The sequence below is a fragment of the Malus domestica genome, chromosome 13 (assembly GCF_042453785.1).
Source record: "Malus domestica chromosome 13, GDT2T_hap1".
NCBI lineage: Eukaryota > Viridiplantae > Streptophyta > Magnoliopsida > Rosales > Rosaceae > Malus > Malus domestica.
The window spans coordinates 23,386,498-23,414,471 of NC_091673.1; the positions used below are offsets into that span (position 1 = coordinate 23,386,498).

General features: G+C 36.6%; 3 protein-coding genes across 5 annotated transcripts; 1 reads left to right on the top strand and 2 right to left on the bottom strand.

Moving 5' to 3' along the window:
- Positions 1-1,497: 1,497 nt before the first annotated feature.
- Positions 1,498-3,088, bottom strand: LOC103414772 (F-box protein At5g07610-like). The gene has a single exon (XM_008353144.4). The coding sequence runs from the start codon at positions 2,818-2,820 to the stop codon at positions 1,663-1,665; it is 1,158 nt and encodes a 385-aa protein (XP_008351366.2). The 5' UTR covers positions 2,821-3,088; the 3' UTR covers positions 1,498-1,662.
- Positions 3,089-15,756: 12,668 nt separating this feature from the next.
- On the top strand, positions 15,757-18,927 carry LOC114820529 (F-box protein At5g07610-like). Of its 2 annotated transcripts, XM_070810610.1 has the most exons (3): positions 15,757-16,776; positions 17,848-17,954; positions 18,480-18,927. In XM_070810610.1, the coding sequence occupies exons 1-3, from the start codon at positions 15,865-15,867 to the stop codon at positions 18,490-18,492; spliced, it is 1,032 nt and encodes a 343-aa protein (XP_070666711.1). In that variant the 5' UTR covers positions 15,757-15,864; the 3' UTR covers positions 18,493-18,927. The 2 variants fall into 2 exon arrangements, with proteins under 2 accessions (XP_070666711.1, XP_028947270.2); XM_029091437.2 differs by lacking the exon at positions 17,848-17,954.
- Positions 18,843-22,808, bottom strand: LOC114820530 (phospholipase A2-alpha-like). 2 transcript variants are annotated; one of them, XM_029091438.2, is made up of 4 exons: positions 22,504-22,808; positions 20,413-20,455; positions 20,150-20,275; positions 18,843-19,262 (listed from the first exon to the last, which is right to left on the bottom strand). In XM_029091438.2, exons 1-4 carry the CDS (start codon positions 22,672-22,674, stop codon positions 19,087-19,089), a joined length of 516 nt encoding a protein of 171 aa, XP_028947271.2. In that variant the 5' UTR covers positions 22,675-22,808; the 3' UTR covers positions 18,843-19,086. The 2 variants fall into 2 exon arrangements, with proteins under 2 accessions (XP_028947271.2, XP_028947272.1); XM_029091439.2 differs by lacking the exon at positions 22,504-22,808 and adding an exon at positions 20,577-20,911.
- Positions 22,809-27,974: the final 5,166 nt, after the last annotated feature.

Genomic DNA, 27,974 nt, shown 5'->3' on the forward strand with positions numbered 1-27,974 from the left:
GTTTCTCAACCAACTTAATGTTAGCAATGCTTTTCTGCATGGTACTCTTACAGAAACTGTGTTTATGCAACAACCTCTAGGGTTTCAAGATTCTACACAACCTGATTCTGTTTGCAGACTTCATAAATCGTTGTATGGTCTCAAACAAGCTCCTCGAGCTTGGTATGATAAACTACATGGTGCCTTACTCTCCTTGGGATTCGTTGGCTCAAAATCGGATCATTCATTGTTTGTTAAAAAGGATCCTCACTTGGTGTTTATCTTTGTCTACGTTGATGACATTCTTGTCACAGGCCTTTCTCCCTCAACCTGCAAGCATGTTATTGATCAAAATAGTGCTCTCTTTCCTATCAAAGATCTTGGTTCTTTGCATTATTTTCTTGGTATTGAAGTTGAGCGTTCTTCCAAGGGTATTTTCATCTCTCAGCCGAAATACATCTTGGACCTGTTGCACAAGGCCAAAATGGATGGTGCCAAACCCTGTGTCACTCCCTTGAGTACATAAAACCTTGATCACTTTTCTCCTCTCTTGGATGATCCTACTGAATATCGATCTCTTGTTGGCGCCCTTCAATATCTCACATGGACTAGGCCCGATCTCTCTTTTGCAGTGAATCTTGTTTGTCAGTTTATGCACTGTCCTCGCATTTCCCATCTTTAAGCTGTGAAACACATTCTGCATTATCTCAAGGGCTCCATTGAGTGTGGTCTCTGGTTTTCTAAAAGTTCTTTACCACCATCTCTCACTGCTTATTCCGATGCTGATTGGGCAGGCTGCTCCATAGATCGCCGTTCAAGTGGTGGTTTTTGCATTTTTCTGGGGAATTCTATCATTAGTTGGAGTGCTAAGAAGCAATCCACCGTGGCCCGGTCCTCTACAGAAGCTGAATATCGACCATTGGCTAACACTGCTGCCAAATTATCTTGGATCTGCCAACTTATTGCTGATATTGGTCTTCAACTACCCTGTGTACCAAAGCTGTGGTGTGACAATATATCGGCTATCTCCCTTGCCAAGAATCCCATTTTCCATGCTCGCACTAAGCATGTTGAATTGGACTATCACTACATCCGGGAAAAAGTTTTGGCTCATGAAATTTCTCTGCATTTTGTTTGCTCCCAGGATCAGATAGCTGATATTTGTACCAAGGCTCTGTCCAAATCACGATTTATGTTTCTCCGGTCCAAACTTGCTCTTCGGCAACCTCAGTTCAGTTTGAAGGGGGATATTGAGGGTATAAATGTAAATGTAGGTAATAAAGATCCTACTTAGATATTGGATAGATATTGGATAGATAACTAAGTTTGTTAAGTGCTTTCCATATACTTGCATATATACAGGTTGTATGATTATTAAAAGTCAATGAAAAGATTATTTCTCAATACATATCTCAAATAGAATTCAAAATATACAAACTTACAATCTAAAATATATATTTCCCAAATAGGGCGTAAAGGTAGTATTTTACATCTCAAATTTGCAACTTTCCAATATAAGGAGATTTTAGGGTGGAAATTTATTTATGAATCTCAAACTAATAGGAAAATCATTACATTCTGAATTTCAAATACTCAAATGGCATAACAATTATTGAACATTCCAATGGTATTAATCTCAACGGTACAAACAGTAAGTGGAGGCAAATTGACATCTTTTAATGTTTAAACACTAGCAAGAGTCTCTATAAACTGATGAGCATGAAAGCATCCAATATGTAATGCTGTATTTGTTTTGGTGGATTTTGGACCAGAACCACAAATCTCCTTGAAGCTCTTATTTCTAAGATTATAAGATATAAACTTGCCAGGAATGTGCAGCAACAGCGATGAGCCCTCTTCAGTTTCTTGGACAAAAAGTAAAACGAACGCGTAAAACAGAGAATCATGGTGATGGGGGTGAAGGTAGTCTCTAACCATCTCCGGAAATGCATCGATGATAGGAGAAATATCGATTTGGTACTTGCAAATCCACTTTGAGTAATCCCTCTCCAATTCAAAGACTTGGAATTGAGTGGTGCTTGGACCATAAATTTCAACAAGGTGCAAATGGCCACCGGATTCACCAAAATATCTGAACCTTCTTTTGTTCCAGTGCTCGTCTGATGGAGGACTAGGCATTGATCCGATGTGCTCTTGATTGATATTAAAACATAATGTAGCTCCCGTTGGGCTAATCCAATGTATTGCACCATTCCAAAGCACCCCAGTTTCAAACATCATGTCGGATGGGGACGCAAAAGGAGAACCACAAAGCCTCCAAGTTCGAGTCTCGGATGGGTATATCTGAATTTGGTACCGATCGTGTGCTGCTGATAAAGAGCAATTTAGAACGCAGACGACTTGGTAGTGAGGTGATTTGGATGAATCAAAAGCTAAATAAACACCTAAAACAGTTGCGAACGAATCATGACCCTCAGCATTAGGTGGAGGAAGCGTCAAGAATTGCCTTGTTGAAGGGTTGCAGACGTAATAGCTACGAGGTTTTCCCAACTTGTGAAAGCTACACCCCAAGGCCAGGCCATTGATGGACTGCAATAACTTAACACCAGCAGAATCATCAATGAAGTCAAGAGACGAAAAGGGTTTCTCTGAACTGCTGCAATTGAGAGATAGGTGGCTGATGAGGCCGGGAATTTGAGACAAGAGGATGGATGCAGAGGCAAGTCTGCGGTGGCGGCTAGAGAAATTTGGGGTGGAGATCAGACAGAGCCACTTCTTGGAGACACATTTGAACCGGAGAAGCGATTTCACCGGCAAGCGTAGGAGGATCAATGTGATGAGGTCTTCGTTGCAAGCTACTACCTCAGCTGAAGCCACCATTTTTTCAGTGCTTTCAGATCACATCAGCAGTTGTGAAGAGACCGTTAATTGGCATAGGGATACAATTATATATGCAACAGATAAGCATAATAACCATCGTTGAAAAAGTATTTGCACTTGGCAATGGCCAGTTGTGCAAGAATTGGCTTAAGAGATGCAAGTTTTTTTATTCAAACTCACTAAAAAGTTCAAAATTCTTTGCTGACATGTGCGTGATACCTTCCATCTTACACCCTCTCCCTTGAAGAATTGTCTTCCTCCTCTTCAATTTGCGATCTGGGAAAACTTTAGTTTTAATGGAATTTCAATTATTTTGTACATAAATTATTCCAACTTGTAACTGCCATTGACTATATGTTTTAATTAGAAAGAGTAGAAGGATGGTGGAGTGAATAAAAAAAGAAAATGATAAACATGTACATTTTTTACTCTCACAAATTCTTATTAAATTCTAATCATTGTTTTTATTTAATTCATTTAATTCAATGACAAATAAATAAAGAATAGTGTATGAATATAAAAATTTGCCTAAAATAAACAGATGCAAAGGCCACAAGGCAACCACATGAAACATGTTATGAAGATTGAGAAATATGTTAAGTGTAAATTTTCCCTTTCTCTTTTAATATTTAAATCAAATTATTGCAAAATGGCAATCCCTACTTGGATCCCAAACTACATGTGATTGCATTATTAGCTATCTTTTATTTTCCTTCTGCTTTTATAATCATTTGTTTTTGTTGTTTCTCTGACCGCATTATTCGTCACCAACAATGTCACAGCTCACAACCTAATGTATATGAAACTTGTAACGCTTTGTTCCCGAGATACGACAGGAATTGACACGTGGCAGCTGAAAATAGCGGTATAATAATACATAGAGTCAATTCGGACACATAGATAATACATCAGATGATCAGTAGAAATAGGGGTGTGCTATCCACACACCCCTTTTTACTTCTCACACACCCCTTATTAATTTCTGTCCGTTGATCTTCTTCAATTCATCCGATCCGACGGCCAAAAACCAAAAAGGTGTGGGAGAAGTAAAAAGGGGTGTGTGGATATCACACCCCTAGAAATAAAATTACAAAGAAAATGAGAACAAACCTACTTTCGAGTGCACTTCTACACCCTATCAAAACATCTTCTCTAACTGCTACTTGTAACTTTGCAAAACAACCCTGCGCCACAGGAATGGCGCACCGACCAAAGCAAACTTGGATAAGCTGCGAAGTTTACGTGGGTGACAATAATAAATTATATGTAATTTTTTTTTTAACAAAGATATTAGGAATGAGGAGTGAGCTATAATGTGGTTCAAATTCGTTTTTGGCAAAAATCAAAAGTCTCGCTTACAACATATGTAATTTAAAAGACCAGACTGGACCTGTTTGTAAATGAAACGGGACGAGAAGGGCGATTCTTGTTATTTTAGAAATGAAACCAAACCTAGGGCTGGTTTAGTATTGCTGTACTTTGAAAAAAAACTGCTCCTGCTATGCTGTGAGAATAAGCAGCTGTGAAATAAAGCAGCAGAGTGTTTGGTAAACTTTTTTGTAAAAGTGCTTTTGAAAAAAGAAAAAAAAAGCAGTATTATAGTGTTTGATAAACTTTTATGTAAAACAGATGTGAAAAAAAACCGGTTTTTCAAAGCTGGGTTTTGCACCTTTGTGTTTTTGACTTTTTTTTCACCCAAAACTGTGAAAAAAAAGCTGAACCTGAATGTTTACCAAACACAAAAAAACTCTCAGCTTTTTTTTATATCCACTTTTTTAAGATTCGCCTCAGTACCAAATCAGGCCCTAACCGGATCAGTTTCAAATGGCCGGTTCTGACGGGTCCACGGTTTGTTGTTTTTTTATTTTTTAACTTTTGTTAATAGATTATGGGGTTGAAGGAGTTAGAGACTGAGACTGAGTGGTTCCGTGAATACCCAGAACCCACCGCCTTCCGCAATCCCTTCACCTACCCGCATATCTCCGACGCCAAGAGGATCTTCACCTCCATCGTCTCCGCAACAAAACTCGACCTCCGCGTCCACAACGCCGTCCTCCAATCCTACGCCTCAATATCCACCGTCAACGATTCCATCTTTCTTTTCAGTCACATGATCAAAACTCACCATGCGTTCTCACCTGATACTCAGTGATTCCATCTTTCTTTAATGGGATGAGACACTGGGATCCGTACACCAGGTACTCAATCTTATGCTCACCAATGGCTTCAGTCCCGATAATGTTACCACCAGTGGTGGAGTTGGGATTTCTTGTGAGAAGGGGCTCACACAAGTATAAAAGAAGAAAATAGTGGTTATAAAATTACAAATACAAAACATCATAATATACATTCAAATAATTAAATAGTCAAAATTAACATATCCATAGATAATTTTATCTATTCAATAGAGATAATTATTAAAAATTTGCAAACCCTAAAACTCAAGTAATAGGATAGAATAGAAACAAATGTTTTAGAGAGGATAATAGAGTTTTACAAACCTTATTGTTCTTTATTCAATAAATTTGAGATTTGGAATCATTAACATATGAAATTCAAGAAGAATAGGGGAATAAATCTGCCAATGCATAAGTGAAAGACAATTTTTTTTAATTAAAAGTGAATGATGGGTTTAATTTAAATGCTATTGATTTGTGATAAATGACGATTTAAAATATTATACTTAATTTTGGGATGGAATTTATTGGATTAAAATTAGATAATGATTGGATTTGTTTAAAGTGTTGAGAAGGGTTGCAAAGCAAAGTGTAATACTAATCTTATTTTTGCCACTTAGTACTACGGTCTAGTAGTATTCCTCTTCACTTGTAAGTAAGAGATCTTAGGTTCAATAATTGCGCTAGTTGTGTTACTCATGCATCTCTGTAACTTTTGGATAATCACGTTAACCGCACGATGCCCCTTTACTAGGGATCCTGGTTAGACCTGACATTCATGTCGTATTTCTCGTGTTTGTGTCATTTTCTTGTCATACCCGATAGCTTAACGGGTCGTGTCGTGTAACACCCGTTAAAATAAACAAGTAATATGACCTGACTCATTACCCATTAAGAAAAATATATTTAAATCAATAAATAATGAAAAAGAAAACATAATTTGACCCAAAATAAATGTAAAATATAATACTAAATTAGTATATACATACCACATTATCACATAAATATTACTTCAAAACATTAAAATATATAGGCTAAATTGGATTGTTCATCCCTGTGGTCATAGGACACTTGCATGATGACCCCTGTGGTGAAAAAACTAGGAATTAAACCCATGTGGTCTAGAATGTTAGCAAATTTAGTCCAAAAGTAAGATTTCTGTTAAATGACTGTTAAAAGTTGGGGTAAAACTGTATTTTCAGTTCCAATTGAATTTGAATTGGCGCTTTTTTTTATTTAAAAAAATAAGCATTATTTTTTTTGTTAATTGTTATAAAAAAATTATTTATTTTAAATGTCAATTGGAACTGAAAATATAGTTTTACCTATACTTTTAACAGTCATTTAACAAAAATCTTACTTTTGGACTAAATTTGCTAACATTCTTGACCACAGGGGTTTAATTCCTAATTTTTTTACCACGGGGGTCATTATGCAAGTTTCCTATGACCACAGGATGAATAATCCAATTTGGCCAAATATATATATGTATATTTCTCTTTCAAGTTTACGTACCCCAAAATAAGAGCCTAAAAAAAACATCAGTGCATACTAGACCTGCCATTTTTAATTCGACTCGATCCGGCCTGTTAAAATTGGTATTCGAATTAGTGATAAACGGGTTGGATAGTTAACGAATCAACCTATTAAATAACAGGACATTTTGGGTGATCCCGCAAAACTCGTTAAGACAGCAGTCAACTGCGGAGCAGAGTCGGGTTCCGTCAAGAGGTGGAGGAGCTCCATGGCTTGGGTCAACGCAAGTTCTAGAAGCACGGTGAAGGAGCTGGCGTTCTTCGGCACTGTCATGAGTCGATGGATTTGTTCTCGGAATTGGAGGGACTCAAACTCAAGTCCTGATAAAGTGGATCTAAGTACGGTTGCTCTGGTTGGTTCCATTGAATTAAGCGGCAAATTGAACTGAAACAGAGCTCAATTCCTTGGCAAATTCCCAAAATTTTCAACTCAGACAAAGTGTTGTAGATAAATTAAGCAAAAACCCAGTAATTTGATTAGTCTTGGGAAGAACAGTGGATTTCGGAACTGAAATTGGGTAAGAGAGAGACGCTGGAGAGGTAGAGAGAGAAACGAGTGCAGTTAGCAAATGTGGGCAAATGGGGCAAGTGGGTAGAGATATAATGAGGGGAGAGAGAGATGGTTATGGCGGTCAAAATGTTATATGTGCGTTGCCTCGAAGTAGGCAGTGGAGTCTTTCTGCAGATTGGATGAAATGTGAAAAAAAAATAAAAAATTGTTAACGGGTGAAACGGATGAAACGGATGATGGGTTGGATTCAGATGACCTGTTAGCTTAATGGGTTGAGTTCGAATGACCCGTTAAATTAACATATCAGGTTGAACCCGACTCAAATCCAATAAACCCGACCCGTTTACAGGTCTAGTGTATACTACAAAATACAAATGTTCAAAGATATGCAAAATGAAGAGAGTTGCATTTCAAAGTTATGGAACCTTGCATGTTTTTTACAATAAAAATAAAACCTTTCAATTTTCATCAATCACCAAGGGAAATGGTATTGGAATTTTAGCTTGATATATTGTCTTCAAGAGTTATATTGACAATGTTTTCAGTAAGGTTTTCCATAATCCATAAACTATAGATCTAAATTCAACTGTTGATTGTCGTTTATATTTACGCTCCATTCTTCTCACCAATTTTTTTTTTTTTGGATTTTCTTTTTTGAAAACATGATCTCTTAAATGATGCAGGAAGCTGAACGGTTTCGATCGTTGATATTACATTCAGAGTTTTACCATTAGTGAAAATATAGCTCGAAGTTTATAAAGTCTCTAGAAACTGTATAACATCAACTCATATTTTAGTTAACCATAAATATCGGAATATCATATCAACGATCCGAACCGTTCATTTTTCTACATCTGCTAAAAGATCACTTTTCAAAAAGAAAATCTAAAAAATGAAATTCGGTGAGTAGAATAAAGTGTAAACAACAATGGACGGTTAAATTCAAATCTAAGGTTTATGGATTATGGTGTTAGATTTCGGAGTTGACCCTTCATGAAAGTTGTAAAGCTTGTCATTACAAGTGATTGTATATATAATTTTTTACATTTTTCACACTTCTACACTAATTATTATTAATCTTATTAATTTTGCACTCAAATAAAAAAATATACTATTCATGAGATTTGGAGGGTTTTAAAAATCTAAATGACCATATAACCATCACCAATGTTCTAAAAAAGGGCCTAGGCGGCACCTAGGCGCTGGGCGGTGGTGACCCGAGGCGTTTTCTTGCAAATTGGTTGGAAAAATCGGCTGGGCTCTAGGCGGTGCTAGGCGGCTAGAAGGTTTTTTTTTTTTTTTTTTTTTTGAAATTAAAAAATAAAAAAAATCCTATCTACATTACTATATTTCCTTATTTTCCTTCTATTTTGCATTTTATGTGGTTTTAAATTGTGAACTTATTGTATATGTGTCATCTTACAATACTTCTCACTACGGTTATATGGCATATATGCTTAATGTGTTTTTAAATTTTGGACTTGTTGGATACTCTTTTTGCATTTTATTATTCTTTTCTTATCTTATCCTTGGATTTCATACAAGTTTAATTTGTTGTAAGTGTCAATATGCACTTATTTACAAGATATACAAGAAATTTACCTACATCCGCCTAGGCGCTTGCCTATACCCCACTTGGCCGCCTAGGGGCTAAGCCTAAGCCCGCCACCCGACTAGCGTCTAGTGTTTTTTAGAACATTGACCATCGCTTAAGCGTAGAGGATGCAATCACGAGTATTTCTCACATTTTTCAGACTTACATTAATGATTATGAATTTTATTCATTTTGAACTCCCGTAAAAATATTATTCATGAGGGTTTGCATGGTTTTAAAAAATTCAAACGACGATGTACCCATCCTCAAAGTATTACGAGCATTTGCATATTTTTTTCACATTTTTCGCACTTGTAAATTAATTATTATAATTTTTTAATGCATTTGGTATTTTTAAATTATTTGATATTTGTATTTTTAATGTGTTTTATAATTTTGTTAATCTCACTCTTTGCCTATAGTATCACATCCCGGCCCAGGCACCCATCACATCCCGGGCTCGATTCCACCGTAGCACGATATTATCCGCTTTGCGTCCCGACCACGCCCTCACGGTTTTGTTTCTAGGAACTCACACGAGAACTTCCCAGTGGGTCACCCATCATGGGATTGTTCTCGTGCGAACTCGCTTAACTTCGGAGTTTCGATGGAACCTGAAGCCAGTAAGCTCTCAAAAGGCCTCGTGCTAGGTAGAGATGGGAATATACATATAAGGCTTACAAGATCCACTCTCCTGGACGATATGGGATGTTACATATAGTATGCTATAAAAATAAATAAATAAATAACACTTAAATTTTTTAAATTTATATAGAAAAATAATACATGAATAATTAATAAACAATATATACATATCAACTATATCTATTGTATTTTATAGTAAATTTTCTAGTAGTTTAAAAAATTAAAATAATCAAAATAACCTTTTTCTTATCGTGTCGAAACTAGTTATCCACGTGTCACTCTCATGTAAACCTGTTAATGACCCGTTATTAACATGTTCTTATCGTGTGACCAGATAACATCCCGATTAGTTATCGTGTTGACCCAAAACTCGTTAATTTTGTGTCGTTTACGTGTCGTGTTAACAGGTCGTGTAAGAAATTGTCAGGTCTATCCTAATCCTCCTTGAAATCGATCAGCTGCTAATTTAGTTTGGCAATTCTATTGGGGACTAAAGTTGGGCTTTTGCTGGTGTGATACTTGTTTTTCTTGGACCATGGCCTTGCAACATTGAAAGGAGCTTGGCCTTCGAGTAAGGAGCGACATAAACGGTCCGGGGCGAGCCCTCGTTTCCACAGATTTTTGGACCCGCCCGCCCAACTAATTTTGTCAACCCATCCCATTTTGTCTTTAGATGCCCCGAACCACATGAACCCACCCTGACTTGTAGATTCAGGACTTGTTTGCCTACCCCTAGTTTCATATATAATAAAATCATATGGCTGGTAGGCTAACAATCACAACATTATGCATTCCAAACAAAGTTTTATCAAATATAGCCAAATATCAGCCCTTAATTTGAAAAATGTTAGTTTTTATAAAAACTTTCAAATATATTCAAAATTTCATTTAAATAGACACAAATACCCTTAATTCATACAAATAATTAGTTGTTGATTAAAAGATTCTTGTGCGATAATCAAGTGGTACTTTCCCTAATAATTTTCTCATTTTTTTATTAGTACAATTAATTGACAATTTGTAGACCAAAATAAGAAGAATAAAAACATAAAGAAAGAAATTTTCTATATCGTAAACCCTAATTTTTCTAATATACACTAAATGAATTTCAATTAGCTTTCCTCAAACAGATTGACAAATGGTATTAGGTTTGTCAATCTTCCATTGACAAAAAGAAACCTAATTTTTCTAATATGCACCACCATAAGAATTTCTATTATCTAAACCTTCAAAATATGTTTTTTGCACTTTCTAAGAACACAACAGATTTCTTGATTCACTACCATTGTCAGTGATAACCTTCAAAACAGAATTCGGACACGAACGACACCCTTAATAATGCAAAGGTGTGTAAAAATTGACAGTTCATTATTCCATAAATATTCAATCGAAGGAAGAAACTACAAAAGTAAAGGGAAAATGTAGACGAGGAAAAATGCAAAACATTAAACCATCTACACTCACCTTCGTTTAGGGATACACAAGTCTCCACCAACAGTCAATGCCTTCACTGGGTCTCCACCATTTTTTAGGTTTAGCCGTGAGAACTCTTCATCTAATAGGGTTTTGGTTTTTTAATTTATTTGGTTTAAAACATATGGGTGTTTGTGTCTATTTAAGTGATATTTTGGATATATTTGAAAGTTTTTATTAAAAAAATGATATTTTTGAAATTAGGGGCTAATATTTGGCTATATTTGATAAATACCCTTCCAAACACACTTATGGAATCATATACACACTGGATTCCGAAATTTCTCATTGCAATTCGATAACAGAAAGATACAGACATTGCATTTCGAAATGTTTCATAGTTACTGCTAGTGAAATTTTTGCCCCAGACTTTCTCATGGCTGACATAAAGAATTCTAGGCCCAGACTTTCTCATGGCATACCTAGAATGAAGGTATTCACATGAGTTTCAGATCAACTCATGAAACCATAAAGAAAGATAAACATCTAGGGTTCCAAACACTCTCATGGAACCAGAAAGAAAGTACACAACAATAATAGTTGTCTACTAGCCCTCTTAGTTCGCAATCATTTCAAATATTCATACATATGCATTTCATAAAGCATAATATTAACTAGGTAATAACCATTTGTAACTTCATGTTACACACAAAGTATATAACAAGGGAATAATAACCATTTGTATCTTCATGTTACACACACAAAGTATATAACAAAGGAAATATTCAAAATATTTGTCACATAATATTAAAGTCAACTCACCTGAACTCCAAGCAAAGCCTGCACCAATGTTGTGTCACAATATACTGTCACTAGGCTCTTCCTCGATCAAAATTGAAAATCCTAGTTTCATAAATAAACTACATATGTCACAAGGGGTGTAACTTTTTGCCAAATTACCGTGCCAACCGTGCAATATGAATTTTGTGCCAGTCAATAATAACACGGTAATGTACAAAATCAAAATTTTCTGATACGGTGTGGAAAGTCTTGGGAAAGACGGGTACAAAATGGCTCACAAACCCTTTCAATGGGATTTTGAAAACAAAGAAGATGCCAAATGAGTGGCGAAAGAGCACTTTGGTGCCTATCTAAAAGAATAAGGACGAGTACAAAATTGCATGAACTATAAGGGTATTAAGTTAATGAGTCATACAATGAAGCTCTAGGGGAAAGTAATTGAGCATAGACTGAGGCAAGAGACACGGGTCTCGAACAACCAATTTAGGTTCATGCCAAGGCGTTCAACCATGGAGGAAATCTATCTCGTACGAAGATCGATGGAAAGATATAGAGATATGAAAAGGATTTGCACATGGTCTTTATAGATTTAGAAAAAACGTATGATAAGGTCCCAAGAGTGACACGTCCCGACCCCGATATTCCCCGAATACCTGGATAGGCACGTGCTAGCCGACACCTAAGGGAGATGAAATCCATTTATTGAATACTAGAGTAATGATTAGGAGGAACATAAGCATGAATAATCATTAGAATCTAATAGTAATAAAAAAAGTTTAAGGAAGTGTCTAGAGTGCACAAAACACATTCTAAAACAAGATCACTAAAGGAAAGATCATTACAAGATATCACACAAGTGAGTGATAGATTGCTACTAGTAAGGGAATGCCTCGTACGTTGTGTCGTAGTCCTCGTTTCTAAGACTTGAATGGGGGCGTAAAACAAAGGTGAGTGGACCAAGTTCATATATACAATAATAATAAAACAGTTATCAATATACTCACCCCCACAATTTATATAAAGAAAACTACTAGCATAATAAGTGATGGATTTACTGAAAACCCTAGCATGCCAAAAATATCTTAAAAGTCATCATGGAAAATAAAATACCAAACATCTCACAGATCGTCTTGTCAAGTGATGTACTACTAGTAAGATCACTGAAATAAATATATCTCCCGACCCTATGCTAGCACCGTGGTCTCTGCGCCCGTAACCAGAGATTACTAACTCCCGACCCAATGCCTACTCCGTGTCCCTTAGCCTGTAGCTAGGGATTATTTCTCTCGGCCTATCTGCCAACACCAGATCCTAGCCCTAGGCGGCATAGTGTCCACTAGGTACGCACAAATAGTTACGCCTTTTATAAATAACCACTTCATAGTATAAAGTCATCCATCGTCTATACTATAAAGAGAGGTTTCTAAAACATGTTCTAGCATCCTATTGTCATTCATCAGATAGTCTACCATGGTTTTTATAGAAAATATGATATATTAAAATATAGCTCAATATAGGCCAACAATTAATTCCTCACCAAAAGCACGAGACAAAAATCAACATATTCAATAAACATGCTTAACATAAAATCAAATCATAAACTCGTAAGGCATGCATTTAATTTATGTAATTAAACTATGAAATTATGCAAATTTTAGAAATGATCCACTCACAGATACTCCGTAGCAGCAGAATTGTGCGAAAAATGATTAAGAGTTTCCTCACTAGCAACTTCACCTAAGCACAAAGAGGTAGTAAATAAATAAAAGGATTTTCTGAAGGATTTGGGCTTGAACTAAATAAAAATAAAGGATTTGGATTGAATGGTTAAGGCCTAATGGGTTTAGGTAAAGGGTTTTGGTTTTGGAAAGGTTTAGGAATAAAAAGTGGTGGTGGTTTGGGCTTGAGCCCAAACCCACATAACACAACACACACACCAGCACACACATACACATGCATAGCGCACACACACACACACGTGCACAACACATGCACACACACATGGGCACAACACTCACACACGGACACACGGACACACACTCACACAACACACACACGCACAACATGTGCATGGCCCAAAACACACACACACACACTCCATGCACATGCACAGCCCAAAACACACACACATAACCCACACACATGCACGGCCCATGCAGGGCACGGCCCACATGCCAAATAATCAAATAAAAGACATAAGAAACTGGGCTGGGCTAAGGCCCGTGGGTGTTTGAGAAGGCCTGATGGCCTGGGTGGCTTGGGTGCAGTCAGGGAAGAACACCGGAGCTATTATAGCTCCGGTCGACGGCAAATGTGAAAATAAACATTCAAACGAAGTACCAAATTAAAGAGAGAAGATAACTGAAATGATGGGAACGAAAATATACCATAGAGAGTCTTAATTGTGGATAAGAATGACTGGGTGGATCTCGGAGCTCGTAGGGTTTTCTCACCGGGTTCTGGAAAACAAAAAATATAAGGCATGCACTGATTAGAACTTTCATTTGAACTGAGAATAACTCAACAAAATAGAAATAGAGTAGTGAGCCTTGCTTGAGTTCGAGTTTCAGAGGTTTAAAGCTCTCAGCTTCAATGGCAGAACACACAAAGGTGTTATATCGACGCATGCAAGGTTATAGTTGTGTTCCTCAAGTTCCAAGGATTCTAGATATGAGGTTAAACTGTTAGGTTTGATTTGTTTTTCGAAGAGGAAAGAAACAAAAGTTCTCGAAGCTCTTGGAACTTGAGGGTTCCCGTGAGAGAGAAAGATGTCCGAGAGGGAACACTCAGGCAGAGGGGAAAGAAAAGAGAGTTAGAGAACCTGCCACTTGGCAGTTTAGAAGCAATAGGGAATTTAGATCAACGGCTAGGATTAAAAGAGAATAAGGGATTAAATTGATAGATTTAAAATATGTTCTAGGGGAAAATAGAAATAAAATGAAAATATGGAGGGGGGTGGTTGTAACAAAGAGACATTATTTGGAGGATTTTAGGGAAAAAAGAAGTACGAGTAGTATATATCCAAGCTATAAAAGATATGTATGATGGAGCAAAGACTGCCGCAAAAACTCATGAAGGACAAACCAAAAGCTTCCCCATAACTGTAGGGTTACATCAAGGCTCATCCTTAAGTCCTTGCCTGTTTGGATTGATAATGGATGAGTTAACATGATATATTCAAGATCATATTCCTTGGTGTATGCTTTTTGCAGACGATATAATGTTGATAGATGAAACTTAGGAAGGAGTAAATGCAAAGCTTAACCTTTGGAGAGAAGTGTTGGAATCTAAAGGTCTTCGCTTAAGTTAGTAAAAAACAGAGTATATGGACTGCAAGTTCAGTGCAAACGGAGGCTCAAATGGAGATCAGGAAGTACCAAAGAGCGACCGCTTTCGCTACCTAGGATCTATCTTGCAAAAGAACGGAAAGTTGAATGGAAACCTCAACCATATAATACAAGCTGGATGGATGAAGTGGGAGAATGCATCCGGCTTGTTGTGTGACTGTCGTATGCTACTGAAGCTCAAGGGAAACTTTTATAAGACAACAATGCTTTATGGCACAGAATGTTGGGTGGTGAAACATCAACATGTACATAAAATGGGTGTAGAGGAGATGATAATGCTTCGTTGGATGTATGGGCACACGAGAAATGATAAGATTAGGAATGAGAATATTTAATATAAAGTAGGAGTAGCCGAAATTGAAGGAAAGATGAGAGAAAATCGATTATGGTGGTTTGGACATATGAAACGAATGCCTACTGATGCTCCGGTTAGAATATGCGATTACGGGATAGATGTTCAGGGCTGAAGGGGTAGAGGAAGATCTAGAAAGACTTTGGAAGATACTCTAAGAAAAGACTTAGAGTATTTGAATCTAACGGAAGACGTGACACAGAACTGAGCGCAATGGCGTTTTAGGATTCATATAACCGACCCTATTTAGTGGGAAAATACTTTGTTGTTGTGGTAGTGGTATTCGATACCATTACTACTATATAATATATTAACGAGTATAATTTTCCTTTAATATTTTTAATTCCACAAAATATGAATTTTATTTAAAATCTCATTAATATAAACAAATATAACTACAAACTTCAATTTTTATTTTTAAAATATAATAATTACATAAAAATACATTATTACGTTAATGGATGATCACATACTTTATTTATTTATTTATTTATTTATAAGTAAAAAGTATCAAATTTAATGATATTTCGTTATATTTTTTTTTAACTTACATAGAAGCAGTCTATTTTTTAAACTTTACAATCCTTTAATCTATATCGCATAAAACTCGAAACTAAACCGCATCGCACCGCTTACCGTCGGATAGAACAAGAAAAAGACCTTAGGAAAATGGAGAGTCTTTGTCCCGAAGCAGCTGAAACCATAGCCAGCAACGAAGACCTCCTTGCACATATCCTTCTTTGCATGCCCCCTAAATCTCTGCTCCGGTTCAAATCCGTCTCCAAGCACTGGCTCGCTCTTATCTCCGGCCCCAACTTCTGCAACCGCCATGCCCTCCAAAACCCAAATTCCAAGGTCTCTGCCTTCTTCGCCCGGACCATAATATCTCAAGAAATCTTCTTCACCTCTCTCGGCAACGACGAAAATCCATCTGGGTTTCGCTCCAAACCTCTCAATTTTATCGGCGACCCACGGGGCGTCGAGATTCTGCAGTCCTGCAACGGCTTGCTCCTGTGCTGCTCCTCCCTCAGCACGACCGGAAGGTACTACGTTGTCAATCCCACAACCAGTAAGTTCTCAACGTTCTTTTTTCCAGCTGCTACTAAATCGACAACCGTTTCGGGTGTCGCTTTGGCTTTCGATCCTGCGAAATCGATTCATTACAAGGTTGTCGTCGTTAGTACCATTTCTGAGTCAGTTGGAGGTTACCAATTTAAGGTCTTTTTGTCTGAGACCCGAAGTTGGAAGGTTTTTCGGGCTAATTTCCCTGCAAAATTCGATATGAACTTCAGCCGTGGAGTGCACTGCAATGGACTAATTAGTTGGATTGGCGATGCAAGTAAGGTTTTGCTCTATGACACAGATGAACATCGTTTCAGGACTGTGCCAAGTCCGCCGGGTCACGGTGGCTACCGATGGCATAGATATTTTGGGGAGTCTTGTGGCCATTTGCATCTTATCGAAATTTCTAGGCCGCAACTTTCGCAATTTGAGGTGCTGGAGATGGAGAAGGACTACTCTGGTTGGTTTGTCAAGTACAATGTCGACCTTAATGCCATAAGCTCTGCATTTCCGGAGATGGTTTGCAACCCTCTTGAACCCTACTACTCATTTGTTGTTGTTTTTGTTGATGAGCATGATTTGTCTATTTTGCTGCACATTCCCTGTAAGGTCATCTCTTATAATCTTAGGGATAAGAAAGTTTGTGACTTAACTCCCAAAAACATTTACACCAAGAGGTCTCTAATAGTTCGATGGCAATCTGCTTATGCACATATGGACACTTTGGCTTGTGTATGATGGTATTTCTATCCTGCTGTTGTTCTGTTTTTTGGTTTTGGTTGTAGAATCAAGAATGTTTTGTATTACCAAATTCTGTGTACTTATGTACTTGATATCGTTCTAGTGATACTTCTGTTTCATTACTGCCTTGAACTTATGGATGTAAGAACTATTAATGGATCTGTTACTTGTGGTTATTACAATCATAGACTCACTCAGGTTTTGCCTGGTTACTGGCGATTAGATACCTTTAGCTTTAGTTTGTTCAGATTTCCATTTATAATCAGCGGTCCAAGTTGAGATTCTGGCTGTGGTTACTTTGGATGAATGCACTTCGTGTTTTGCATGAATGTTTGTCGTAAAGCGTAAACTTTGCTCGTGTAAGTCAATGTACATTCGTCACTAAATCTACTTCCTCTTGTTAGGGAAATTCCAGTATCTTTAATAATCCTTCATGTTCTCGATGTGTTACCTTGCACATGAGCTGCACGCAATCCACTACAGATTTGCTCCATTTTGCTTAAATCTTCTGCCTCCAATATGCCAGCTTCTGATTGGATATCAACCCTGGCTAGTTTGCCCGGTTCACTTCATTTATTCATTTGCTTACCACAAAGGGAAAATGAAGTCATGTTATTAAAAATAACTGGCAATGTCATACCTTACATCGTAGGTATACACTTTCAAGATCTCCTGGTCTGATTTGTCGGCATATGGCACTGAGATACAGAGTTCGTTACAATTTGGAACTGCAAGATTCTTTTTTATACATTTAATGTTTGCTGATGTTTTGATCTTAGTTGTTGATTTGAGTATTAAAAGTTTGATAGATTTTTGCTACTAAGACACATGGTCTTATTAATGCTGTAGGTACTGTTCTGGTTTGAATTGAGATATAATGATCCACCTTGGGATTATATTGGGCATGAAAGTTACAACGTCTTTCATTCGTGGTCAGGGTTTGCTTGGTCATCTAGGTAACTCCATATTTCCAAATAGGAGCAGTCACTAGCACTCCAAAAATGTCATTGTGCACTCTTGGTTTTTAACGTACAAGGGAGAAATTGTACTGGAGTCCCAATAACAGTTATCATTAAATTTTTTAGATCCTATTTCTAGAGGAACTTGAGTTATGTTATATGTGGTCGGTGTACTTTACTCGTGTGGGGATCTGTACGAACTTCGTGTGAATTAATAGCATTCCTGAAAAGTTTCAAGATCTATATGTTGTCTAAGAATTGAAATCTTCTTATTCAGAGATTGTGTATCATAAACAGTTGACTCAACTTATTACTGACTTTATATCGTGCTACTTATGAATTTACAGTTGCTTAATGTCTAGTATTTTGAATTGTATGCTGCCTTATGGTAACCACACACCATTTTTGTCTCCCCTGCACAACCTGTTTATCTTGTTGGTTGTTTTCATTTTATTTATTGAATTTGAAGTCCAAAATAAAGATGAAATCGTGAGTTCAATGTTTCAATTATGTCATTCATAGACTTAAAAGATAGCAGATGGCCATTGACACTAGCTAACCAACTGAGAGAGTGGCCCTAGATGAATTAGTTGCGGCAAGAGCGGCTAGTTCACTAGCCGATAGAGATGACCCAGATGCGAATTAGTTGCGGCAAGAGCGGCAAGTTCACTAGCTAATAGAGATGGCCCAGATGCTTCTTCAGGAAGAGCTGCAAAGGCGAAGAGCGGATCTAAGCCTAGTAGCTCAGGTAATTAGAGAGGTTTTCCTAAATATACTTTTATTCCTTATTTGGTAATACATATATATGCAGTAGGCACTTTTGAGTTATAGTGGACTTGATTATTTGTTGGAATCAGTGTCTCATGGTGTGGAATTTTAGAGAAATTGATCAAACACCATGTCAACCTGGACATCTACAAAATTTAATTTAAAGTATAAATATGTAATTTACAATTTTCACTTCTTTCTATTTTTCCTCCTCCATGACGAAGACAGAATTCTGAATGAAATTTGTTTTTTCTTTTTATTAAACGCAAGAAGAAATAACACGAGAAAAAGAAAGAAAAAGGAAAACGAAATTGTGAAACAATTAGAAATGACTAGAGGATAGAGGCTAGCTGCTGTGGTGTTACGGCTTATGGAGATATCTTCCAGCAACTAAAGCAGCCTCCATGACAAGGGTTATAACTTCGACAACATCCTCGACATGGCATTTGTTCCCCTTAAACGTTTTCCCTCTTTTGTTTTTGAACTCTGCCATGCAATTTAGGAACGTTTGGCTGCACTCTGAGCTTAGATAGTCATCTGCACCACAAACATAACAAAATACCACCATTATTTACTTTTCCTTCTATTTGCACTTGCAAATCTAATCTCTCGTAGAAAGAGACTTCCACGGAAAGGGTTTATCGGTAACATGGTGTCTCGGTTCAACAATATTATACCATGTAAACGTTTTTCATCACACTGACATTGCATTATTAATTAGACCGAGATACTATGCAACTGTGAACCTGTTGCATTCAAGTTGTTCTCATAGACAACCCGATTAAAATGAAAATAAATAGAAGCGATGAATTTGTAACTCAAATAATTTAGTGCATATGAGGTCATGTGTTCGGATTCCTGGCTTTAGTACTAAAAGACGTGCGCTAGATTTCAGTATGGATCATGTGCACAAACACCCCATTTAGGTTCTGTCAAACATGAAACACGTAATTAAATATTAGGCTTAGCAAGTGGCATTTTATCACAGTGGTGCAGAGGAGTGTTGCTCTTGTATGATGGTGTAAGTTCAAACCTCGTATGCTTCCTATTCTAACAAATCTATCGTTTGACAAAAAATTTTTAAATATTACACTTACACCCCCGACACTTGAAAAAGCTCATCAAAGTGTCTCCTTCCCCGATTTATAATCTATATGACTATTTCATATAAATATCTTCTCTACCAACACAGAAGTGTTTGATGCTACAGTTTTAATTAATCTTCCTACGCTAATTCAAATTTGCACCCCATAGACGTGAGCATAACTACATTGGTAAGGACGCATGTGTTGTCGATTCACCCGGATTTGAATATCTTTTGTTGTATATAAAAAATATTTCTAACCCACGAAAACAAAATGATAAATAATCTCAGAGCACAGTAAACTGTAAAAAGATTGTAAGGATTAAGAAAATGAACGCACTGTTTTTCGATTGAACGCAGTTATCATGCTTCATACAACATGCATCTAGGCCATCGCAGGGCTGCTCCCCTGGGCATCCACTGTATAAAAGCCCACAATACTTCCCATATCTCAAAAATGGAGGCACTGTCATTACAAAAACAAAATTAAACTCAAGAAAAATGTAATTAATTTCCTTATAATTTGGCAAAGAAAAATGGTATAAACATAATTTGATCAGTTCATTAACTAAATCCAAATTTTAATTAAATAAAATGCAGTACCTGTACAGAACTCTGACTCACATTGTCTACTGCAATCTTTACTCTGCAAATATTTAGAATTTATGGGAAGGGAGAACAAGTTATGATTTGAAAGCAATTGGGAACCCAAAAAATATTAAAAGTAAATAGATTATTAAGAAGAACATGGTAATTAAGGAGCAAACCAGAACAATGGAGGCATCTGTGGCTTGGACACCAATGTTAAGGGCATGCAAATTAATGGAGTTAAAATAAAGGACAAGAAAAGAGAGGGCAAGAACAAACTTCAGTGACTGATTAAAAACCATGGTTGGATAAAGCACTTCAGCAAGGAAAGCACTGAAATTTGAGGGCTTGGTTTTGCTAAAATGCTGTGATTTTTTTTTTTGGTAGAAAAAGTGGCAGACAAAGTGAGAGAAATGTGGAAATAATTAGCAGAAGGCAGAAGCTAGGTTGTTGTCTGCACGGGAAGAAAGAGGCTGGTTGGCCTTGTCTTGTAATGACTCGTGATATGTTTTTGGAGTGTTGTTCACACCTCTCACCAAATTATACACACATTTTAATCTCCTTTTAACTTCTTCTTTTAACTATATTAGCTAGATTATGTAGTAACTAACACATTTGCTGTAAAAAATAATGCAGAGAAAAACTTTCATCGAACTGTCATATTTGATTATGCAAGACACATGCATGGCATTTCATAACTGGATTGTTTTAACATTGTCATGTGACAAGAATATTTTATATACAATTAACTTTCTAATGTGATTGACATAGGTAGTTTAAAATGTGAATCATTTTTCATAAAAATGTGATTCTCTTAATGGTCGTTTGAAAATCTTTCTTTTTAATTTTTAGTTTTTGTTTTAAAATTAAAAAAATAGAATTAAACTGAAACTGAAAGCTACTTTTTTGAGTTTAATAAATTTGGCAACAGTTGTATTTTTTAAATAATTTTTTAACACTAGAAAGCTAAAAACAATTAACAAAAGATTTTTCAGTTAATAAAGGGATTATCAAACAGGTGTTTAAAAATATTTTTCTATTTGTGCATGGGAGGTGATTTCTAAACACTTTTGTTTTTTTGTATTTATATTGATTGTCGTCTTGAATAAATTAAAGAAAAACATGAAAAAACATGAAACACAATTAAATATGGGTATGTAAGAGTTTAAAAATGTTGTGTTATCATATCCCTCTGTGCATAATATTTTGTTAGATATTTGTTGGTAACTTTCTTATATAGATATTTGTGAGTAGTTGTGGGATCCCTGTCAAAAAGAAAAAAAGGGGGAGGACATAAAACTTTCCTAGTTGACTAGTTTTGTTTTTGGACAATTCCTTGTTGCCAAGTTACAACTTGCTTCTCTACGTACTATTTGCTGCAAACCTCCACTTTATGCCAAGTTGTAGATTCTCTTTCCATTTTCCTTGTTCTTCATCATACTCCATTCACATGTGTACAACTTCTAATTTTGCATATTGGAACTTGGATAGTAGGATGCAAAAGTGATTTGCCCAGACCACGGTAGGTCGATCCAGGGGTGGGTTTAAATTCAGAAATGCAGTGAGTTGAATAATAATGTCTTAATCATCCGAACAATCCACCGCTTACAATAAATACAAAATTTAGGGAACTATGGGATATGAAGCATATATTTTGTGGTTTATTACAGTTCTAATGTAAATTTTCTTTCATTTTATTAGTTAGGAGATTGTGGAACAATATGCAATGTCTACGCTCTTTAACTGTGCAATATTAATGCAACTTACTACACTTTTCACCCTAATAGTTTTAAAGAGTAATGTTAAGGAGATCAACATTTTTAACTAAATTTGCAAACTAAATGATGTGTCATCAATAAAAGATAAGCACATTAATCAACGTTTAATAATAATTCAATCATCAACAAACACATCATTTGATTTAAAAAATTTGACCTCCCTAGCATTATCCTTTTTAAAAAATAATTTAGTCATCAAATGACACGGTAGATGACAATATAGTTCCATAGTTGTTAGAGACGGACACGAATAAATTAAACATCATCACGTTAATTGAAATCCAATATTTAAATATTTGTCTTGAAACGTAAAGACTTTACTGCTCACCCAGGCGGTGTCGTTCTCAGCCATGCTACGACGGACAACCTCCCCCAAAAGATGTTCGCCGCCGGATAAACCATCGACGCAAGAAAACAAAGCAAAGGCGATAAAGCCGAGAAGAATAACACCACCCTTCAGGCCCATTGTATCAGATGATGTGGTTCCTGCAATGGTCATATTATGGGAAAGCCTCTCTCAGAGTCGCATAGAAGGACCTCAAGGAAGAACTCCCAAGTCCTTCTATGTAGGGATTTTATTTCTAAAATCCTTTTCAACTATGGAAATATATGCCTCTATAAAACCATTGCCATGTTTGTGTATCTTGCTTCTCTCTATCTACAAATAGTCCCTGCCCATCCATTTTTAGAAGCTCCAAACGGAAAACTATCCAGAAATATGTGATCAATATGTTTAGCGATGTCCCTCAAGTTTTGGCTGGCTACGTAATCTTCTCTAAAATAGTAAAGCAAAGACCTTTTTGGTTGTTTTTACTTTTTAAAGACCGCCATTTCCTCGCCCTATTAGGTTAAATTCACAACCTGATTTAACGCGATTGAAATGTCATATGCCTTTCATTGAAGGCTAAATTGGATTAGTGGTCCTATGCTAATAGGGTAATCGGAAGATAGTCCTCGTGATAAAAAAAATTCGAATTTAAACTCTCGTGATGAAGTTCGTCAGGATTCAAACCCACAATTAACATTTCTGTAAACTCCATTAACCCATTCAGCCTTCATAAGCAGAAGGGGAAAAATTATCATTCATCCAAAGCTATGAATTCTTTGCTCCATCGATTCCATTCAAAACTCTTTTGTCCATTTGAACGACTAGATTCTTTTATTGCAGCACTAGACAATTGAAGTAACATTTAAAGTTTCTTATGTGAGAACTTTAATTGAATTGTTGGTTTGTTAATTTTGTAGGAATTTTGATTTAAACGGTAAACCCAACACCTGGAGTTTATTGAAGAGATGACAAAACTCAAGATCATATCTGAATTTTTTTTAAACAATTTTGCAATCTGATTGAAAACGGAGAATCGGGATGATCTACAGAAGTTGGGTAGTAGTGAGATTGGTTTGAATGTTGGTGAGGAGTGATTCGAAATCAAAACCAGTTTTCAAACATCCATTTTTCTACAACTGAAAACAGAGAGCTGAATCTGAAGAATCGAGTCAAAGAGCTCTGTTATCTGCGGGAGTTGAAGCATTTCTGCTTCAGCAACCGAATCTGATTGGACCAGAAGCTGATTTCACACGCCCGAGTGGAAAAATCGGAGAGAGAAGAAGATCTCTCATCCATTAAACGATCTCTTGTTCAAAAAATTGAAAAAAATGAAAGTATTCAACTTTAATGTTCAGTGGCTTCACGCTGCTAGTCGTCGGAGCCGATGTGGCTGTCAGCCTGTCAGCGTTCAACAACAATTTGATGGGGGTTTTGGGGCTTATGGACTACTTGGGGTTAGTTGGAAAAAAGACGGGGTGGGATGTCTGTTGGATTAAATCTTGGACTTCATCACAAAGGTTTAAATCCAAGTTTTTTTCACCACGGAGACTATTTTTCGATTAACCTATTACTACGGGACTATTAATCTAATTTAACCTTCATTGAATGATCAAGCCTATTCTGGACTTAGTTTATTCCTACTCACCCTGTGACCAAGACCTACCAAGGAAAACATGTTACGGGCCCATGATAAAGGAAGAAGAGGGAGAGAAGGAAGATGCGGCTACGGATAAATTGGGCTTGAAGTTCAGCTTTCAACATATGTAGGCCTAAAATTAGTTTGATGGTTGACTTGAAATTGAGCTTGAAAAACAAATACGTAACATAAATAAATAAATTTTTAATTTGGTTCAATTTTTGAACCATTGAAATCGAAATCGAAATCGAACCAAAAGATTTCACTTTTGTTCAATTATTATTATTATTATTATTATTTTTTTGGTTAAGTGATTTTTGGATTGATTTTTTCGAATTTGGTTCGGCTTTTCAAACCCACCACTTTAGAGTTGGGCTACTACCTATTTTTCTAATTAAGTTTAGAATGGAACCTCAACCTCCTTCAGTGATAAACAAGAAAAGGGGCATGAACACCTTTTTTTGTGTCTTAGTAATAGAACCATTGTTCTAACCTTTCACTTGTATGCTAATATCTCTTTGTATTACTTCACAACTGTCTATTACAAATCATAACATTGCGTTGCACAAGTGATCAATATTAATACCAGACTTGCAAGCTAAGGCCAACAGGGAATCCCACCAATATCTAATAACCATTATCCATATCTAACAAACATTATCCTTTAACTAACACACATTGACCCAATAGCTACAAGACACCTGGCAATTAACAAACATATTCTTTGTACAATTAACAATATCCTATCATTACCTCACCCTTCAAAATGAACCTTGTCTTCAAGATTGAAATGTAGGAAACCTTTGTTTGAATGTTGCATAATTTTCCCAAAAGGCGTCTTCCTTTAATGATGCTTCTAGTGTATCAGAACCTTAGTGACAGGGGAAGTACCATGGCTGATCACTTTGTTGCAAAATGGCAATGGGATAATCTTCCAAAATACCCTCCTCTGTTACCACGGGCAATGGTGCTACAAGAACAATTCCAGAACTCAATTGTTTCTTCAAGCAGGCGAAAGACTGGATGAAGTTTTGAAGTGGCAGGAAGATCAATCTTGTATGCAACTGAACCCACCTTTGCCAACACTTTGAATGGCCCATAAAACTTTGGCTGAAGTTTATGAAAATAGTGCTTAGGAAGAGATTGGTGTTGATAAGGTACAAGTCTAAGAAATACCATATCTTCGACATCAAAACACCTCTCACTTTAGTGTTTATCAGCTTGTTGTTTCATTCTCACTTGAGCATCAACGAGATTAGTCTTAAGTTGGGACAATATTCTGCCTCTCTCTTGTAAGCTACGATCAACCACATCCAGTTTAATTGTACTCGACTCATAAGTAGGCAAACAGGAAGAGGTTGGCCATAAACAACCTCATAAGGTGTATGTTTTGAAGAAGTATGGAAGGTAGTATTGTAACGCCATTCTGCCCAAGAAAGCCAGTGAACCCAATTTTTAGGTTGATGGCTGCAAAAACATTGTAAGTATGTTTCTAGACCTCCATTTAACCATCCATCTGAGGATGGTAACCCGAACTCAAACATAACTTGGAACCTTGCAATGAGAAAAATTCTTTCCAGAAAGAGCTTAGAAAAATAGGATCTCGATCACTCACTATTGTTGATTGCATACCATGGAGCTTGAAGATGTGGTCAACAAATATTTGAGCTACAGAATGAGTAGTGTAAGGGTGAGAGATAGGTAAGAAATAAGCATACTTTGAGAGTCGATCTACTACCACGAAGACAATTGTTTTACCCTTGCAAGGAGGAAGACCCACAATGAAGTCTATGGCTATGTCTATCCATACAATGGAAAGAATGGGAAAGGGTTTGAGTAACCCAAGAGAAGGAAATAGTTTCATTCTTGTTTTGTTGACAGACTTGACATGTTGCCACCCACTACATGGTATCTGTTTTCATTCTTTGACAATAGAAGGACCTGGAAATTCTTTTGTATGTCTTGAGAAAACTCGAATAACCTGCTACTGGATTACAATGATGCTTATAAAAAACCTTATCCCTCTAACAACTAGATGGGCTCAAAACAATTTTTCTCTTATATTTAAGAAAACCATTGTCAAAATGGTACTTAGCTATGGATGTAGAAGCTCCATCAGTGGACAATGACAATTCTTTAATTTTTGGGACAATCCAAGGGTCTTGTTCCACATGCCTCCTTATATCATCCAACCAACCCATATAAGGATATGAAATGGCAGCTAACTCGACCTCCAAATGCATCTTAGAAAAGGCATCTGAAACAACATTATCATAGCCCTGTTTATACTATATTTCGTAGTCAAACCCAAGTAGTTTAGATGTTCACTTTTGCTGGAAATGAGTGTGAGCTCTATTCTGTAAGAAAAACTTCAAATTGTGATGATTCGTTTTAATGATAAAGTGCTTTCCTTGAATGTAAGACTGCCATTTCTTGATATCGTGAATTATGGTGAGCATTTCCCTTTCATAAGTAGACATAGCTTGAGCTTTAGGGTCGAGGGCATTGCTTGTAAAAGCTATAGGTCTTCCCTCCTGATGTAAAACAGCACCAATGCCGGTATTGGAAGCATCCATTTTAATAATGAAAGTCTTAGAAAAATCAAGTAAAGAAAGAACTTGAAGGGAAATCATAACATCATTAAGAGATTGGAAGGCAACCGTAGCTTCATTAGTCCACTTGAAAGCATCATTTTTTGTAAGTGCAGTTGAAGGCCCACAAATCCTCCCATAATCAAGGATGAACGTTCGATAATAACCTGTGAGGTCAAGAAACCCCCGTAAAGCTTTAATAGATAAAGGAATCAGCCAATCCTGTATAGACTGAAGCTTTGATGGGTCTGTAGCAACACCTTGTATGTAAACCACATGGCCTAAGTACTCTATTTGGGATTTACCAAAATCATACTTGATCTTCTTCACAAAAAGTTGATTATGTCCCAGAATGAGAAACACCAAAGACAAATGATGGAGATGTGTTTCCCAAGAACTATAAACTAGAAAATCATCGAAGAAAACCAATACAAATTTCCTTAAGTATGGCCTAAAAATTTCATTCTTCAAGCTTTGGAAGGTGGCTGGAGCGTTTATGAGATCAAATGGCATTACAAGGAATTTGTAATGGCCATCATGGGTACGAAAAGCTGCTTTTTTATTGTCATCAGGATGAACTCCAATTTGATGGTAACCAGCATGCAAATCCAATTTTGAAAAAAAAATCAGCACCAAATAATTCTTCTAGCAACTCATCAATCAATGGTATATGATACTTATCCTTGATGGTTAACAAATTGAAAGCCCTATAACCTATACACATCCTTCAACTATTGTCCTTCTTTTAAACCAACAATATTGGCGATGAAAAATGATTGTTACTAGCCCTAATAAAACTAGAATTCAACAATTCTTGAACGCATTTTTCAATCTTAGATTTTTGTAAAGTACCATACCTATAAGGTCGAGTACTCGTAGGCTTGCTTCCCTCCAAAAGTGGGATTTTGTGGTCATGAGATCGAGAAGGAGGTAGAGTGGTTGGTGTCTGGAAACCACAACAAATTGAGACAATAAATCATCCAATTCAGCCTTTTGAATGTCTGTTAAATCCCCTGTTACTACCACTTGTGTCTTAGAGTCAATATAGAACAAAACCATACCTAAGAGTTCCTGAGATAACAATTTTTCTACATGATAGGCAGCAGTTGGCATAGGTGAAAGAGGAAGGAAACTAGATATACAGTAGTGCTTCTGCTCTAATCTAAACTCTATTTTGAGCTTGTCAAAGTCCTAAAGAATAGGTCATAAAGTTCGGAGCCACTGAGCCCCTAAAACAACACCAC